The following is a 19372-nucleotide window of genomic DNA, read 5'->3' on the forward strand; positions in this document are numbered from 1 at the left end:
GAGTAAGTAGGCAGGCACGGTGTACGCTATAATAAGGGGTAGGCTGCGCTGATACAGACTTGATCTGTGAGACACATTTGACAGAAGTACCAAAAGTAACATTCTAGTACCAAACCGTTTTTCATGTTCTAGTATCGAAGTTTCGGTATACCGTGCAACTCTAGTGTCCATCTATCTGTCCTACCTCAGGTGGTTTGGGTCTCCAGCCATGCTCCAGCAGAGCCCCTGATCAGTGCAGCAACAGCCCGCCCGGCTCAACCCTGAGCCAGGATGTCCAGTAGCTCGGGCTATCCCCCTACACAGGGCAGCTTCAGCAGCGAGCAGAGCCGCTACCCACCACACTCTGTCCAGTACACCTTCAGCAACACACGCCACCAACAGGTAAGAAACTGAGCTCAGAGAAACATCATAACTCTCTCATAGCCTCTTAATGATGGCAGTGGCGCTGCACTGCACTGAATCTCATTTTTATTTTTTACATCTACTGCTGGTGAGAATTTCTCTCTTTCTCTCCATGCAAATGATTCACTATTGCATATGAATGCTGAATCCATAAAATAAGGGAAAATAGAGATTTCAAGCTGAGACATGCCTCGGGATCTGCTCTGGAATCATGCAGACTTCTCTTCAAAACACATTTTATTTGCCACATGTGCTGAATACAACAGTTATAGACCTTACAGTGAAATGCTTACTTACAAGCCCTTAACCAACAATGTAGTTTTAAGAAAATAAAAATAGCAAATAATTAAAGAGCAGCAGTAAAATTTAAATAACAGTAGGGAGGCAATGTACAGGGGGTACCGGTACAGAGTCAATGTGCGGGGGCACCGGTTAGTCAAGGTAATTGAAGTAATATGTACATGTGGGTAGAGTTAAAGTGACTATGCATGTATAATAAACAGAGTAGCAGCAGCGTAAAAGAGGGGGTGGGGGTGACAATGCAAATAGTCTGGGTAGCCATAATTAGCTTAGTCTTATGGCTTGGGGGTAGAAGCTGTTAAGAAGCCTTTTGGACCTGGACTTGGCGCTCCGGTACCGCTTGCCGTGCGGTAGCAGAGAGAACAGTCTATGACTAGGGTGGCTGGGGTCTTTGACAATTTTGAGGGCCTTCCTCTGACACTGCCTGGTATAGAGGTCCTGGATGGCAGGAAGTTTGGCCCCAGTGAAGTACTGGGCCGTACGCACTACCCTCTGTAGTGCCTTGTGGTCGGAGGCCGAGCAGTTGCCATACCAGGCGGTGATGCAACCAGTCAGGATGCTCTCGATGATGCAGCTGTATAACATTTTGAGGATCTGAGGACCCATGCCAAATCTTTTCAGTCTCCTGAGGGGGAATAGGCTTTGTCGTGCCCTCTTCACGACTGTCTTGGTGTGTTTAGACCATGATAGTTCGTTGGTGATGTGGACACCAAGGAACTTGAAGCTTTCAACCTGTTCCACTACAGCCCTGTCGATGAGAATGGGGGCGTGCTCAGTCCTCTTTTTTTCCCTGTAGTCCACAATCATCTCCTCCCTATATGCTGTCTCATCGTTGTCGGTGATCAGGCCTACCACTGTTGTGTCGTCGGCAAACTTAATGATGGTGTTGGAGTCGTGCCTGGCCATGCAGTCATGGGTGAACAGGAAGTACAGGACGGGACTGAGCACGCACCCCTGAGGGGCCCCCGTGTTGAGGATCAGCGTGGCAGATGTGTTGTTACCTACCCTTACCACCTGGGGGCGGCCTGTCAGGAAGTCCAGGATCCAGTTGCAGAGGGAGGTGTTTAGTCCCAGGGTCCTTAGCTTAGTGATGAGCTTTGAGGGCACTATGGTGTTGAACACTGAGCTGTTGTCAATGAATACCATTCTCACGTAGGTGTTCCTCTTGTCCAGGTGGGAAAGGGCAGTGTGGAGTGCAATAGAGATAGCATCATCTGTGGATCTGTTGGGGCGGTATGCAAATTGCCTCGAAGCGAGCATAGAAGTGATTTTAGCTCACCGGGCAGCTTGCGGCTGTGCTGTGCTTCCCTTTGTAGTCTGTAATAGTTTGCTAGCCCTGCCACATCCGACGAGCGTCGGAGCCGGTGTAGTACGATTCAATCTTAGTCCTGTATTGACACTTTGCCTGTCTGATGGTTCGTCTGAGGGCATAGCGGAATTTCTTATAAGCGTCCGGGTTAGAGTCCCGCTCCTTGAAAGCGGCAGCTCTACCCTTTAGCTCAGTGCGCATGTTGCCTGTAATCCATGGCTTCTGGTTGGGGTATGTACAGTGGCTTGCAAAAGTATTCAACCCCCTTGGCATTTTTCCTATTTTGTTGCCTTACAACCTGGAATTAAAATTGATTTTTGGGGGGGTTGTGTCATTTGATTTACACAACATGCCTACCACTTTGAAGATGAATTTTTGTTTTGTTGTGTGAAACAAACAAGAAATAAGACAAAAAAACTACTTGAGCGTGCATAACAATTCACCACCCCAAAGTCAATACTTTGTAGAGCCACCTTTTGCAGCAATTACAGCTGCAAGTCTCTTGGGGTATGTCTCTATAAGCTTGGCACATCTAGCCACTGGGATGTTTGCCCATTCTTCAAGGCAAAACTGCTCCAGCTCCTTCAAGTTGGATGGGTTCCGCTGGTGTACAGCAATCTTTAAGTCATACCACAGATTCTCCATTGGATTGAGGTCTGGGCTTTGACTAGGCCATTCTAAGACATTTAAATGTTTCCCCTTAAACCACTCGAGTGTTGCGTTAGTAGTATGCTTAGGGTCATTGTCCTGCTGGAAGGTGAACCTCCGTCTCAGTCTCAAATCTTTGGAAGACGGAAACAGGTTTCCTTCAAGAATGTCCCTGTATTTAGCGCCATCCATCATTCCTTCAATTCTGACCAGTTTCCCAGTCCCTGCCGATGAAAAACATCCCCACAGCATGATGCTGCCACCACCATGCTTCACTGTGGGGATGGGGTTCTCGGGGTGATGAGAGGTGTTGGGTTTGCGCCAGATATAGCGTTTTCATTAATGGCCAAAAAGCTCAATTTTAGTCTCATCTGACCAGAGTACCTTCTTCCATATGTTTGGGGAGTCTCCCACATGCCTTTTGGCGAACACCATACGTGTTTGCTTAGTTTTTTTCTTTAAGCAATGGCTTTTTTCTGGCCACTCTTCCGTAAATCCCAGCTCTGTGAAGTGTACAGCTTAAAGTGGTCCTATGGACAGATACTCCAATCGCCGCTGTGGAGTTTTGCAGCTCCTTCAGGATTATCTTTGGTCTCTTTGTTGCCTCTCTGATTAATGCCCTCCTTGCCTGGTCCGTGAGTTTTGGTGGGCGGCCCTCTCTTGGCAGGTTTGTTGTGGTGCCACATTCTTTCCATTTTTGTAATACTGTATTTAATGGTGCTCCTAATCTCAGCTTGTTACCTGTATAAAAGACACCTGTCCACAGAAGCAATCAATCAATCAGATTCCAAACTCTCCACCATGGCCAAGACCAAAGAGCTCTCCAAGGATGTCAGGGACAAGATTGTAGACCTACACAAGGCTGGAATGGGCTACAAGACCATCGCCAAGCAGCTTGGTGAGAAGGTGACAACAGTTGGTGCGATTATTCGCAAATGGAAGAAACACAAAATAACTGTAAATCTCCCTCGGCCAGGGGCTCCATGCAAGATCTCACCTCGTGGAGTTGCAATGATCATGAGAACGGTGAGGAATCAGCCCAGAACTACACGGGAGGATCTTGGCAATGATCTCAAGGCAGCTGGGACCATAGTCACAAAGAAAACAATTGGTAACACACTACGCCGTGAAGGACTGAAATCCTGCAGTGCCCGCAAGTCCCTTTGGAGGAGGAGGAATGCTGCCTATGACCCCAAGAACACCATCCCCACCGTCAAACATGGAGGTGGAAACATTATGCTTTGGGGGTGTTTTTCTGCTAAGGGGACAGGACAACTTCACCGCATCAAAGGGACGATGGACGGGGCCATGTACCGTCAAATCTTGGGTGAGACCCTCCTTCCCTCAGCCAGGGCATTGAAAATGGGTCGTGGATGGGTATTCCAGCATGACAATGACCCAAAACACACGGCCAAGGCAACAAAGGAGTGGCTCAAGAAGAAGCACATTAAGGTCCTGGAGTGGCCTAGCCTGTCTCCAGACCTTAATCCCATAGAAAATCTGTGGAGGGAGCTGAAGGTTCGATTTGCCAAACGTCAGGCTCGAAACCTTAATGACTTAGAGAAGATCTGCAAAGAGGAGTGGGACAAAATCCCTCCTGAGATGTGTGCAAACCTGGTGGCCAACTACAAGAAACGCCTGACCTCTGTGATTGCCAACAAGGGTTTTGCCACCAAGTACTAAGTCATGTTTTGCAGAGGGGTCAAATACTTATATCCCTCATTAAAATGCAAATCAATTTATAACATTTCTGACATGCATTTATCTGGATTTTGTTGTTGTTATTCTGTCTCTCACTGTTCAAATAAACCTACCATTTAAAATTATAGACTGATCATGTCTTTGTCAGTGGGCAAACGTACAAAATCAGCAGGGGATCAAATACTTTTTTCCTCACTGTATATACTGAGATCATGTGACGGATCATGTGACACTTAGATTGCACACAGGTGGACTTTATGTAACTAATTATGTGACTTCTGAAGGTAATTGGTTGCACCAGATCTTATGTAGGGGCTTCATAGCAAAGAGGATGAATACATATGCACGCACCACTTTTCCGTTAAATTTTTTTGAATTTTTTTGAAACAAGTAATTTTTTTCACTTCACCAATTTGGACTATATTGTGTATGTCCATTTATATGAAATCCAAATAAAAATCAATTTAAATTACAGGTTGTAATGCAACAAAATAGGAAAAACTCCAAGGGGGATGTATACTTTTGCAAGGCACTGTATGTACGGTCACTGTGGGAACGACGTCATCGATGCACTTATTGATGAAGCCAGTGACTGATGTGGTGTACTCCTCAATGCTATCGGAAGATCCCGGAACATATTCCGGTCTGTGCTAGCAAAACAGTCCTGTAGCTTAGCATCTGCGTCATCTGACCACTTCCTTATTAACCGAGTCACTGGTGCTTCCTGCTTTAGTTGTTGCTTATAAGCAGGAATCAGGAGGATATAGTTATGGTCATGATTTGCCGAATGGAGGGCGAGGGAGAGTTTTGTACGCGTCTCTGTGTTTGGAGTAAAGGTGGTCTAGGGTTTTTTTATTTTTTCTCCTGTTGTTGCACATTTAACATTCTGGTAGAAATTAGGTAGAACGGATTTAAGTTTCCCTGCATTAAAGTCCCCAGCCACTAGGAGCACTGCCTCTGGATGAGCGTTTTCCCGTTTGCACTCAATGAGCTGTATAAGGCCATAAGCAATCTTAGTGCCAGCGTCGGTTTGTGGTGATAGATAGACAGCTACGAAAAATATAGATGAAAACTCTCTTGGTAAATAGTGTGGTCTACAGCTTATCATGAGATACTCTACCTCAGGCGAGCAAAACCTTGAGACTTCCTTAGTATTAGATTTTATGCACCAGCTGTTGTTTACAAATATACACAGATCGACACCCCTTGTCTTACCGGAGTCAGCCGTTCTATCCTGCCGATGTAGCGTATATACCGCCAGCTGTGTGTTATCCATGTCGTCGTTCAGCCACGACTCGGTGAAACATAAGATATTACAGTTTTTAATGTCCCGTTGGTAGGATAACCTTGATCTTAGGTCGTCCAATTTATTTTCAAATGATTGAACGTTGGCTAATAGGATTGATGGAAGAGGCCGTTTACTTTCTCACCATCGTGTCCTTACAAGGCACCCCGACCTACGTCCACAATATCGCTGTATCTTTCTCATGCTAATGATGGGGATTTGGGCCTTGTCGGGGTGTCTGTAGAATATCCTTCGCGTTCGACTCGTTGAAGAAAAAATCTTTGTCCAATACGAGGTGAGTAATCGCTGTGCTGATATCCAGAAGCTCTTTTTGGTCATAAGAGATGGTGGCAGAAACATTATGTCCAGAATAAATTACAAATATCGTGAAAAAACACACATAATAGTACAGTTGGTTAGAGGGCCGTAAAACGGCAGCCATCTCCTCCGGCGCCATCTTGTGAAAGCATGAGAGTATGCACTGGCTTGAACAGCCAAAAGGTACAACAGATCAGAGTTATTCTGAAGTTAGTTTTTTATTCTGGCTGCTTTAGTATTATTACATTGCACATGTGGTTATAGTGATCAACCGATTATCGCCTAATGATGAAATGATCACTAATCAGAGAGGACGAGAGGCCCAACTCCTCAAATCTGTCTCACTCCAGCAGGTGGTGTGTTTTCGTTGTTTCGCCCACCAAGCAAGGAGTTTTTACGAGTGTATTGAAATACACTATATATACAAAAGTATGTGGACACCCCTTCAAATTAGTGGATTCAGCTATTTCAGCCACACCCGTTGCTGACAGGTGTAAAAAATTTAGCGCACAGCCATGCAATCTCCTTAGACATACAAACATTGGCAGTAGAATGGCCTTACTGAAGAGCTCAGTGACTTTCATTGTGGCACCGTCATAGGATGAGCTGCTCCGGTCAACTGTAAGTGCTGTTATTGTGAAGTGGAAACGGCTCAGTGGAAACGGCTCAGCCGAGAAGTGGTAGGCTACACAAGCTCACAGAACGGGACCGCCGAGAGCTGAAGTGCGTAGCGCGTAGAAATCGTCTGTCCTCGGTTGTAACACTCTCTACAGAGTTGCAAACTGCCTCTGGAAGCAACGTCAGCACAATAACTGTTCTTCGGGAGCGTCATGAAATGGGTTTCCATGTCCGAGCTGCCACACACAAGCCTAAGATCACCATGTGCAATGCCAAGCGTTGGCTGAAGTGGTGTAAAGTTCGCTGCCATTGGACTCTGGAGCAGTGGGACCGCCTTCTCTGGAGTGATGCTTCACCATCTGGCAGTCCGACGGACTGATCTGGTTTTGGCGGATGCCAGGAGAACGCTACCTGCCCGAATGCATAGTGCCAACTGTAAAGTTAGGTGGAGGAGGAAAAATGGCCGTTGTGATTCTCTACACTATGCTTGCTTGTTTTGTCACAAACTGAAAATAGGGGAACTTAGAATTTTAGCAACCAGGAAATGGCGGAGCGATTTTTGCGTAGTGCATCTTTTTAACATCCCAAATGTGAACAACAAAGTTAACTGCCAACACTCTGTGCCGAGGTGCTTAGTACCTATCGGAGGTCAGATTTCTCGTTGTGTCTGACCCTTGAGACTTCATCAGAGAATACATGTTTATTTCGGTCATTGGGTTATTATGGAAATTACTCAGTGTGTGAAATATGTTTTTTGTATGGTAGGCAAAGAGCTACAAAAAGCTGCAGCCTGTAAAGATTTGAGGTGTGTGTGTGTGTGTGTGTGTGTGTGTGTGTGTGTGTATTTCTGAACACTTCAGTGTTTTATCTCTCCTAGAATATGCCAGAACTTACTGTTCTAGATAAGTTTAGCATGGCTCTAGCCAGACCAGAGCTATGCTGTGTTTTTCTCTCCACCACTTCCCCCTGGTCAGATGAGACTCCAGAAAGCGCTGAGTTTCCATGGCTATAAATCAATTTGGTTATCACTGCTCAGTGTTGTGCATTCCTCAGGCTGCTTTCACTCTGGTTTCACATTTAATGCAACATAATCCTCAATGACTGATAGTTTTACATGGAATTTACTTTCTGCATGTGTGTAGGCCTATGTGTTGAGGTTGGGTAAATGGAGAGTACAGTAAAAGGCCTATGTTTTGTGGTTTTGTGCAGACACTATGTAACTGTTTTGAGATTAATTAGTTAGCAGTTGGTCTGACAAAGTTGAGATGCACTAGGTTTTCTTGCAGTTATAGTAACATGATCCAAAAACACATCACAAAGGTCATTTAATGTTTGTTAGGTTGATTTGATTAGCGGTCAATTGTACTTTTATTTTTTTATTTTTGTACTAACATACAATGGGGGGAAAAATAAGTTTCTTTTTAGGAAATGTTTGGTCTAGGTAGGGCTGAACTTTCTGTTTAAAGTGCGTTGCCATGCTCAGGTTTGTTTGTAGGTCATTGTGCTGATAGCAAAAGGGCATGACATGCTAATAACTCCCTGATCGAAGCCTTTTAAAGGCCCAGTGCCGTCAAATGTGATTTTCCTGTGTTTTATATATATTTCCACACGGAGGTTGGAATAATAATGTGAAATTATGATAATGCCCTTTTTTAGTGTAAGAGCTGTTTTGGAAAAGACTGCCTGTTGTGGTGGGATGGAGTTTTAGCCTGCATGGTGTCATCATAAATTAGTTAATTAATAGACCAATTAAGTTCCAAACCTCTCTGCCAATAACAGAACGTTTTCAGTTTTCCCCTCCCCACTCAGATTACGCACAGACAGTCGTAGCTAAATTCTTGCTTGAGAAATTGCTCTTTGCTGAGAACAATCACAGCAAGGTACTTAATTGTTACCCAGAAATGATTTGATATTTAGAGACAGATGCATTTAAAAAAAAATTAAAAACACGTTTAAATAAATTCACTGTCCTCACTTGAAAGCAAAAAAAACAATTTTGATTTCTAGTGTGATAGATTAAATAGGTGTTCGTGTCACATTTGACCGAGGTAATAAGGTGCTTGAGGACGTGTGCGTTGATGTAGCAGTTGTGCCAATAACCGCAGTGACGCACAACCACACCCTCAAGTGTCTTGTTGCTTCTCTGCGGTGGCTGTACAAAGAGTTTTGTTTAGATCGTTAATAATCATCATCAAGTAGAGAGGTTTCCCCTTTGATAGTGTCTGTATCATAGGCATAAATGTCTCTGCCTGATTATACACCCTCACAAACACATTACCTTGCAATCTAACATGCTGGATTCTGCAATGCTGGGCTTTTAAAAAATGTATTATTTATTTTATTTTAATCTGAAAAGCATAGGGTCCTACAAGTAGTTTTATCTTAAACAATTTTGTAAAAATTGTAATCGATTGGTTTGGGCTATAGATTTGTTGTTTTGGTGAGATGTGTTGTTGCTCTGACTTGCCATGTGTTAGCAACAGGCTGTCTCTCGTGGCTGTGCAGACCTGCCCTGTTCACTGTGCGACTTGCTCTAGTCTAAACCAACATGTTATTATAATTTGCTTACTGTGTGTGTGTGTGTGTGTGTGTAGGAGTTCACCGTCCCGGACTACCGAGGTCACCTGCAGGACCAGCAGGGTCGACGAAGGCCTTCCTTGCTTTCTGAATTCCACCCTGGAACTGAGAGGTACTTAACAATACCAACAGCCATCTCAGCTTAAAAAGCCTGTTATTATAGTCTGTTGGGGGGATGATGACAGTCATTTCTGGGATGTTTCAGTTATCATAGAAGTAGCACAAAAGAAAAGATCCACTCATATGGCCAGTTTCCCTGACCCAGATTAAGCCTAGTATTGGATTAAGAAGTACTTCCAATCGAGAGTCTCCACATGCCTTTTAGTCTAGCACTGGGCGTTGTCTGGGAAACCAGCCTGTAGAGCAGGGTTGTTGAATTCCGGTCCTGGTTTGTATTTGCACTCACCTGGTGTCACAAGTCTTAGAAGGAGAGGATGAAAACCAGAAGTGTTTCGGCCCTCCAGGACCGACATTGAACATCCCTGCTATAGAGTGTACTAGTGCATAGATCCCCCATACTCAACTGGCGGACTGCGTTCCGGATCCGGACTCAGAACAGGGTCAATACGTACAGCGGGTCCTAGGGCTGACCCCATTTTGTCAACTGGTCGATAGGCTGTTGGTTGACCGAAATTTCTTTAGTCGAGCAGTAGCAAAAAATTATAATAATTTTATGGTGTACAAGACACCTGTCTAATTCTCGCCTGTCCATGGTGGAGTCCGTGGGGATGGTACAGTTCATCACTGACGTGCTACTGCAATTGTATATGGTTATATTACGTAAGAACAATGGTGCAACACTAATAAAAATATTATTTTATAACAAATGCGCTTTCTCCCACGTTTGATAGCGGTCGCTGTCCGCAGTTATGAAGCATCAGTGCGCTGTTGAATTAGCGCTTTTTCCTAGACCATGTTGCTATGTGCGTAATAGCGAAGTTAACCAGCAACATGCAGCGGCGTTGAGACGAAAAACAGCACTTGCCTTAATTGTCTAAGAAAAGTGAGGAGAAGACGTTCTAAGGAACTGCATCGCAGTGCTAGAGGCGTCACTACAGACCCGTGTTCGATCCCAGCTGTGTCGCAGCCAGCCGTCACTGGGAGAACATTGAGGCGTTGCCCAATTGGCCCAGCATTGTCCGGGTTAGGGGAGGGTTTGGCCGGTCGGGATGTCCTTGTCCCATCGCGCTCTAGTGACTCCTTGTGGCGAGCCGGGCACATGCACGCTGACTACGACCTTTGCCTCTCCTGAGTCTGTACGGGAGTTGCAGCGATGGGACGAGACTGTAACTACCAATTGGATATCACAAACATTGTGGAGAAAAAGGGGTAAAATGTACCAAAATAAAGAAAGAGAAGTGAGGAGAGGAAACGGCAACTTAATTAGGTCTATAATCAATAGCCTTCGGAATGTATTCAGACCCATTGACTTTTTCCACATTTTGTTAGGTTACGGCCTTATTCTAAAATTGATCAAATTTGTTTTTCCCCGTGTAGCTCAGTTGGTAGAGCATGGCGCTTACAACGCCAGGGTTGTGGGTTCGATTCCCACGGGGGGCCAGTATGAAAATGTATGCACTCACTAACTGTAAGTCGCTCTGGATAAGAGCGTCTGCTAAATGACTAAAATGTAATGACAAAGCAAAAACAGGTTTTTAGACATTTTTGAAAAATACTAAACAGAAATATCACAAAAGCAATTTTTATGTCCATTAAAATAACATCAAATTGATCAGAAATACAGTGTAGAGATTGTTAATGTTGTTAATGGCTATTGTAGCTGGAAACGGCTGATTTGTCTCTAACCAGAATAGAAAGAGGAGTGGGAGGCCCCGGTGCACAACTGAGCAAGAGGACAAATACATTAGTGTCTAGTTTGAGAAACCGACGCCTCACAGGTCCTCAACTGGCTGCTTCATTAAATAGTACCCGCAAAACACCAGTCTCAATGTCAACAGTGAAGAGGCGACTCCGGGATGCAGACTTTCTAGGCAGAGTTGCAAAGAAAAAGCCATATCTCAGACTGGCCAATAAAAAGAAAAGATTAAGATGGGCAAAAGAGCACAGACACTGGACGGAGGAAGATTGGAAAAAAGTGTTATGTACAGACGAATCAAAGTTTGAGGTGTTCGGATCACAAAGAAGAGCATTTGCGAGACGCAGACCAAATGAAAAGCTGCTGGAGGAGTGTTTATTATCTGTCAAGCATGGTGGAGGCAATGTGATGGTCTGGGGGTGCTTTGGTGGTGGTAAAGTGGGAGATTTGTACAGGGTAAAATGGATCTTGAAGAAGGAAGGCTATCACTCTATTTTGCAACACCATGCCATACCCTGTGGACGGCGCTTGATTGGAGCCAATTTCCTCCTACAACAGGACAATGACCCAAAGCACAGCTCCAAACTATGCAAGAACTACAGTGGGGGGGAAAAAAGTATTTAGTCAGCCACCAATTGTACAAGTTCTCCCACTTAAAAAGATGAGAGAGGCCTGTAATTTTCATCATAGGTACACGTCAACTATGACAGACACATTGAGAAAAAAAATCCTGAAAATCACATTGTAGGATTTTTAATGAATTTATTTGCAAATTATGGTGGAAAATAAGTATTTGGTCCCCTACAAACGAGCAAGATTTCTGGCTTTCACAGACCTGTAACTTCTTCTTTAAGAGGCTCCTCTGTCCTCCACTCGTTACCTGTATTAATGGCACCTGTTTGAACTTGTTATCAGTATAAAAGACACCTGTCCACAACCTCAAACAGTCACACTCCAAACTCCACTATGGCCAAGACCAAAGAGCTGTCAAAGGACACCAGAAACAAAATTGTAGACCTGCACCAGGCTGGGAAGACTGAATCTGCAATAGGTAAGCAGCTTGGTTTGAAGAAATCAACTGTGGGAGCAATTATTAGGAAATGGAAGACATACAAGACCACTGATAATCTCCCTCGATCTGGGGCTCCACGCAAGATCTCACCCCGTGGGGTCAAAATGATCACAAGAACGGTGAGCAAAAATCCCAGAACCACACGGGGGGACCTAGTGAATGACCTGCAGAGAGCTGGGACCAAAGTAACAAAGCCTACCATCAGTAACACACGACTCAAATCCTGCAGTGCCAGACGTGTCCCCCTGCTTAAGCCAGTACATGTCCAGGCCCGTCTGAAGTTTGCTAGAGTGCATTTGGATGATCCAGAAGAGGATTGGGAGAATGTCATATGGTCAGATGAAACCAAAATAGAACTTTTTGGTAAAAACTCAACTCGTCGTGTTTGGAGGACAAAGAATGCTGAGTTGCATCCAAAGAACACCATACCTACTGTGAAGCATGGGGGTGGAAACATCATGCTTTGGGGCTGTTTTTCTGCAAAGGGACCAGGACGACTGATCCGTGTAAAGGAAAGAATGAATGGGGCCATGTATCGTGAGATTTTGAGTGAAAACCTCCTTCCATCAGCAAGGGCATTGAAGATGAAACGTGGCTGGGTCTTTCAGCATGACAATGATCCCAAACACACCGCCCGGGCAACGAAGGAGTGGCTTCGTAAGAAGCATTTCAAGGTCCTGGAGTGGCCTAGCCAGTCTCCAGATCTCAACCCCATAGAAAATCTTTGGAGGGAGTTGAAAGTCCGTGTTGCCCAGCGACAGCCCCAAAACATCACTGCTCTAGAGGAGATCTGCATGGAGGAATGGGCCAAAATACCAGCAACAGTGTGTGTGAACCTTGTGAAGACTTACAGAAAACGTTTGACCTGTGTCATTGCCAACAAAGGGTATATAACAAAGTATTGAGAAACTTTTGTTATTGACCAAATACTTATTTTCCACCATAATCTGCAAATAAATTCATTACAAATCCTACAATGTGATTTTCTGGATTTGTTTTTCTAATTTTGTCTGTCATAGTTGACGTGTACCTATGATGAAAATTACAGGCCTCTCTCATCTTTGAGTGGGAGAACTTGCACAATTGGTGGCTGACTAAATACTTTTTTCCCCCACTGTATTTAGGGAAGAGGCAGTCAGCTGGTATTCTGTCTATAATGCAGTGGCCAGTACAGTCACCGGATCTCAAACCTATTGAGCTGTTGTGGGAGCAGCTTGACCGTATAGTACGTAAGAAGTGCCCATCAAGCCAATCCAACTTGTGGGAGGTGCTTCAGGAAGCATGGGGTGAAATCTCTTCAGATTACCTCAACAAATTGACAACTAGAATGCCAAAGGTCTGCAAGGCTGTAATTGTTGCAAATGGAGGATTCTTTGACGAAAGCAAAGTTTGAAGGACACAATTATTATTTCTATTAAAAATCATTATTTCTAACCTTGTCAATGACTACACTTCCTATGCATTTTGCTATATTTCCTATTCAAACTCATTTAATGTATGTTTTAATGGAAAACAAGGAAATGTCTAAGTGACGCCAAACTTTTGAACGGTAGTGTAGCTCTGCAGCGACGCTCCCCATCCAACCTGACAGAGCTTGAGAGGAACTGCAGAGAAGAATGGGAGAAACTCCCCAAATAAAGGTGTGCCAAGCTTGTAGCGTCATACCCAAGAAGACTCGAGGCTGTAATCGCTGCCTATGGTGCTTCAACAAAGTACTGAGTAAAGGGTCTGAATACTTACAGTACCAGTCAAAACTTTGGACACACCTACTCATTCAAGGGTTTAATTTATTTTTACTATTTTCTACATTGTAGAATTAATAGTGAAGACGTCAAAACTATGAAATAACACACATGGAATCATGTAGTAACCAAAAAAGTGTTAAACAAATCAAAACATATTTTATATTTGAGATTCTTCAAAGTAGCCACCCTTTGCCTTGATAACAGCTTTGCACCCTCTTGGCATTCTCTCAACCAGCTTCATGATGTAGTCACCTGGAATGCATTTCAATTAACAGGTGGGCCTTGTTAAAAGTTAATTTGTGGAATTTCTTTACTTCTTTAATGTGTTTGAGCCAATCAGTTGTGTTGTGACAAGGTAAGGGTGGTATACAGAAGATAGCCCTATTTGGTAAAATACCTAGTCGATATTAAATCGCTATTGTAGCTGGAAACTGCTGATTTTTAATGGAATATCTACATAGGCGTACAGAGGCCCATTATCAGCAACCATCAATCCTGTATTCCAATGGCACGTTGTGTTTGCTGATCCAAGTTTATCATCAAAGGCTAATTGATCATTAGAAAACCCTTTTGCAATTATGTTAGCACAGCTGAAAACTGTTGTGCTGATTTAAAGAAGCAATAAAACTGGCCTTCTTGAGACTAGTTGAGTATCTGGCGTATCAGCAATTGTTTGTTCGATTACAGGCTCAAAATGGCCAGAAATTAATAACTTTCTTCTGAAACTCTTCAGTCTATTCTTGTTCTGAGAAATGAAGGCTATTCCATGCGAGATATTGCCAAGAAACTGAAGATCTCGTACAACGCTGTGTACTACTCCCTTCACAGAACAGCGCAAACTGTCTCTAACCAGAATAGAAATAGGAGTGAGAGGCCCCGGTGCACAACTGCGCAAGAGGACAAATACATTAGTGTGGTCTTCTGTAGCTCAATTGGTAGAGCATGGTGCTTGTAACGCCAGGGTAGTGGGTTCGATCCCCGGGACCACCCATACGTAAAAATGTATGCGCACATGACTGTAAGTCGCTTTGGATAAAAGCGTCTGCTAAATGGCATTATATTATATTATAGTTTGAGAAACAGACGCCTCACAGTTCCTCAACTGGCAGCTTCATTAAATAGTACCCGCAAAACACCGGGATGCTGACCTTCTAGGCAGAGTTGCAAAGAAAAAGCCATATCTTAGACTGGCCAATAAAAAAAGATTACGATGGGTAGTCTGAGATATGGGTTTTTCTTTGCAACTCTGCCTAGAAGGTCAGCATCCCAGAGTTGCCTCTTCGCTGTTGACGTTGAGACTGGTGTTTTGCGGGTACTATTTAATGAAGCTGCCAGTTGAGGACCTGTGAGGCGCCTGTGTCTGTTTTTAATCTTTGCTATGCTGTAATAAAGGCTTTACACTTTTTTTTCGTTAGATCATCCTCTGGTATTACTTATAATTTATTTAGTGTTTACACTCTTCCAAATTGTCTGAAAGATAATATTTATTATAATAATAATAACACTCCTTTTTCTTAATCTTATTGTTATTATAATAAGTAATGTCGTTATCATTAGTAGGCTTAGTATAGCAGCCTTGTATAACCACCATCGAGCTGTAGGCCAAAGAGCACATCCTGTTTAGGCTTAATACCATAACTTTCTTTGGCTTATATTTCAATACTTATAAGCTACTGTATCAATCAATCATTCATTCGTTCATGTCATCACACAGCATATGAGTCATTCATGATTTGAAAAGCAATCAAGCATTTTCGTTTTAAAATAAAATAAAGCGACCCTTAATAATTAGCGTAAACAATAAATAAACAGTTCCATTTCACTAATGAATGTGACTGTTTTTAGTCTTTGCCGTAAACAAAAAAACAGACTCTGGTACGCTTATAATTTATTTAGTGTTGTTTACATTGTTCCAAACTATCATAAATTATATTGTAATCTAACAGCACCTGTTTGGCACACATAATATGGACGCAGTGCTTGCTCCTTACTTTCTTTATCTTGATCTCCAGTATTTATTGCACACATCCGACTTCCCATTTACTTCCTGAGCAACCAGTAAACATTCCCCCATTTCAAGTTTATTTGTCACGTCCTCTGCGTCCATTTTGCTGTCACGTGTTGGACTTTGTTATATCCAATTTATTGATGTGATTGTGATATGCTATAGGTCAGGCCCTATTGGTCACGTGCATGCGACGCATACATGTGTCACGTAAAGAGAGCAAGGGTTGAGGGAATAGGGTATGTTCTTACTAAATTAATTAGGGATTTTTGGAAACAGAACCTTTCAGTCAGAAATGGCTGTGATTATGTTGCAGCTTCAGCAACATGGACACCGCGTTACAAACTGTTGAAGTTCTTTAGTGGTCGCTGCAGCATGGAGGAGAGCGAGACAACAGGCGCAGCAAGTCTGAGCACAATCAAATCAATTGCAGTCGGACTCCCTCTAGTCTTAATTATTTCATCAAACGGTGCGCTTAAAGCATCAGACAATCTCAGTGCAAATAGTTGATATGATGAAATCACATACGATGTGTCTATAAATGGAAAAATACACATTTTAACATTTCAACCAATCAATTGGTCGAAAGAACAGACAACTCTCGGTCGACCAAGATTTTTTGAAACTCGGAAATTTGTGTGACCGGACCTTCTCAAATAATACTTGAGTACCCCTGTGAAAGATGTTATTGTAGAAGGCAGTCACTATAGATGGTATTCCTGTTTCAGGAGGAGTGTGTGTGATGTGATGTTTACCTTCCCCCTCCAGGCCTCCAGAGAGACGTCATGGCTACGAGCAGCAGTTCCACAGCGTCACCTCCCAGCAGCAGGCCGACGGCCACGAGGCTCTGGAGGCCAAGCGGCCCCGCATGGAGACTGTCTCGGAGGCCCACTTCGCCCGCGGTGCCCTGCCCGGGGGCATCATTTTACCCCTGCAGTCCCACCAGGTCCAGGACAGCCTCAGAGCCACCGTAGGGGAGGTCAAGAAGGTGCACGTTGCCTATCTACCTAGTTCTAATACAGACATAGAAAACAATTGCTAAAGCAATGTATTAAACCCTCAATGACTTTCAGTATGTTTGAGGGTATCGATTTCAGCAAGGTGAGGTGCAGCATGGCTCATTTTGATCACATAATGAGTATTTATTTGGGATACAAGTTCATTTGTAGATTCTGTGCAGTCCGACATGCACAATGTATTGAACCCTCGTTGACTGCAGTGAATTCACACTTTCTCTATGTCTGTGTTCCAGGAGACCCAGTTCAGTGGCATGAAAGCCGAGTCCCAGGCCCCAGGAGGACTGCACCATGGGGGAGAGGAGCAGGACAGCTCGCCCTCCAGATTGTCCAAGGAGGAGCTGATCCAGAGCATGGACCGTGTGGACAGAGAGATCGCTAAAGTGGAGCAGCAGATCTTCAAGCTGAAGAAGAAGCAGGTTGGTTAGGCCATTGTGACGTGACACACTTTACTAGCCTGCCCCAGACCTGTTGGAATGATTAATATTCTGTGATTCTGTGATAGGAAATATTTTCTATCTTAGATCTCTAGCCAATAACATAAATATTGGAGTAGATTTAAACAGTGTCCATAAACCAAATGCAGCAAAATTACAGCTGACTGAATGTTGATTGAACTAAACAAATCTCTTTTTGTCACTCATACATACCCACTAATACAAATATTTCACAAGAGTTAAAAGCCTCTTATCTCAATGACAAGGAGGTGGAACTGAGCCAGTCTCTGTTGGAAGTGAGCCAAGCAGGGTGAAAGGGCTTTAAGTTAAGCCCCACAGGTTAGCTAGTAGTCCCAGGGAGGGCCACTCATCTCCAGGCAGAGCTACAGGTTGCCCCTCTGCCTTCACCGCCACGTTTGAAGACACATCTCTGGGGCTTTAAAATGCTTACCACGGGAGTACAGGTCAGCTAGCTTGTTGCACACCTATGTCTTCTTCGAATTACTTGCTCTGGCTTTGGGAGGAAGTCCTTTTTTGTGTCGTTTTCCTGAAGCGTTTCCCAGGATTTTCGGGGATTTATTTATTCAAGGTATTCCAGGAGCCCCTAATCTCAGGTGGCCCTCTGTAAACTGGTTGTTTACTTAACCTTAAGCATGTAAACACACAGACACACCAGTTCAACTATCAGTCAACAGTCTTAGATGGTGCATAGATCAGCCATTATCAGTTACATTACAGAGTTCTTAAAATAAATGCCCTGAAACAAGTGGGTGGGGAATAATCCAGCATGAGCCTGACATATCAGAGGCTGCAATCAGATTAGCACGGTTGAGTTAAAATGGAACCTTGTCCTCCTGTCCAGCCACCACCATTAGCTGTATGGAGGTGGAATTAGAAAACATGAAAATTTATATGCAGCATGAAACCCATGCCTAATTCTTTAACTGAATGATTTATGGAGGAGAGGAAGTTTACCATATCGTATTTTCCTGTGTGTGTCTAAGCACACACTCATTTATTGACAGATGTTATGTGTTGCTGTTGTCTCTTAGCAACAACTGGAGGAGGAAGCGGCAAAGCCAGTGGAGCCAGAAAAGCCAGTGACCCCTCCCCCTATACCACAGGAACACAACAAGCACCGCAGCATTGTCCAGATCATCTATGACGAGAACAGGGTGGGTTTACCAGGGAATCCCCCTCTACTGTACACCTACTGCACTCCACTTTTACTATACCTGTGACTACACAGACAGCTCTCCATGTGTCTGGTGGTTTTACTATGCTGTACTGTTATCTACTCCATACATGCTAAAAGTTATAAATCTGGAGGGGCAATGCATAACAATACTTAAATCTTAGAACGCTTGTGTATGTTTCAAGGGCTTGAAAGGCTTGAATGTCATCCAGGATTCCGTGAAGTCTTGTTCTTCATGCATCATTTATATTTTTTCAAGACAGTCCCTGTGGAGGTGTATGTGTGTGTGTGTGATCTCAGTCTGTGCATGATTAAATGTGTGCACTGTTCTCTGTGTGTGTGTGTTGTGCTCATGTGTATTTCTGTCAGCGAGTGAGACATAGAGAGAGGGCAATGGAGAGAGACAGGGTGCGTTCATAGCCGAAAAAAGTGTCCCAGCTGTCCCAAAAAATTACGCCGCCAGAAGTGGAGTCACTGCCTGCGTCAGCGAAATGGCCGCGAATTGCGCATCGCTATAGGTGCTCTCCCCCGCCTGGCTCACGCAGCAATGCTGCTCAATGAACAAATGGGAAAGAGGGAAAGAGGAGCTGAGCACAGTGTTATGCTAATTATCGCCATCTACACAGAAGGTGTGAACTGCATGCAATTACCACATGCCATGTGCTCAGGTAGAAGCTATTAGCCATAGCCATTAGCCCAAATGAGTAAAACCCTGTTTCAAAGTTGATACATTTGCATCCAGGAATACTGATGTGGGTGAGTCAAATTATTTGAATGACATTATTTCATATGATTTAACACATGCTATTAACAAAGTGTGTTCCATTTGAAGTAGAACATCGAAAATAAACTTGATTACATAATATAAATGTTTAATCATTTAGAGACTACAGGAAATAGGTTGACTGCTATGTTAAACAACTGCAGC

At 43.7% G+C, this 19372-nt stretch overlaps 1 protein-coding gene across 5 annotated transcripts in view; it reads left to right on the forward strand.

Annotated features, from left to right (window-relative positions):
* The window catches only part of LOC311142499 (nuclear receptor corepressor 1-like), a 127629-nt gene that overhangs the window by 10519 nt on the left and 97738 nt on the right, over positions 1-19372 (forward strand). For all 5 annotated transcript variants that reach the window (XM_084178148.1, XM_084178150.1, XM_084178149.1 and 2 more), the window contains exons 2-6: positions 190-381; positions 9176-9270; positions 16565-16784; positions 17049-17231; positions 18302-18424. In XM_084178148.1, coding sequence (XP_084034274.1) covers positions 271-381; positions 9176-9270; positions 16565-16784; positions 17049-17231; positions 18302-18424 — 732 coding nt within the window. In that variant the 5' untranslated portion in view covers positions 190-270. The remainder of the gene's footprint in view (positions 1-189; positions 382-9175; positions 9271-16564; positions 16785-17048; positions 17232-18301; positions 18425-19372) is intronic.

The sequence above is a fragment of the Coregonus lavaretus genome, assembly GCF_964263955.1.
Source record: "Coregonus lavaretus genome assembly, chromosome: 15".
NCBI classification, from domain to species: Eukaryota; Metazoa; Chordata; class Actinopteri; order Salmoniformes; family Salmonidae; genus Coregonus; species Coregonus lavaretus.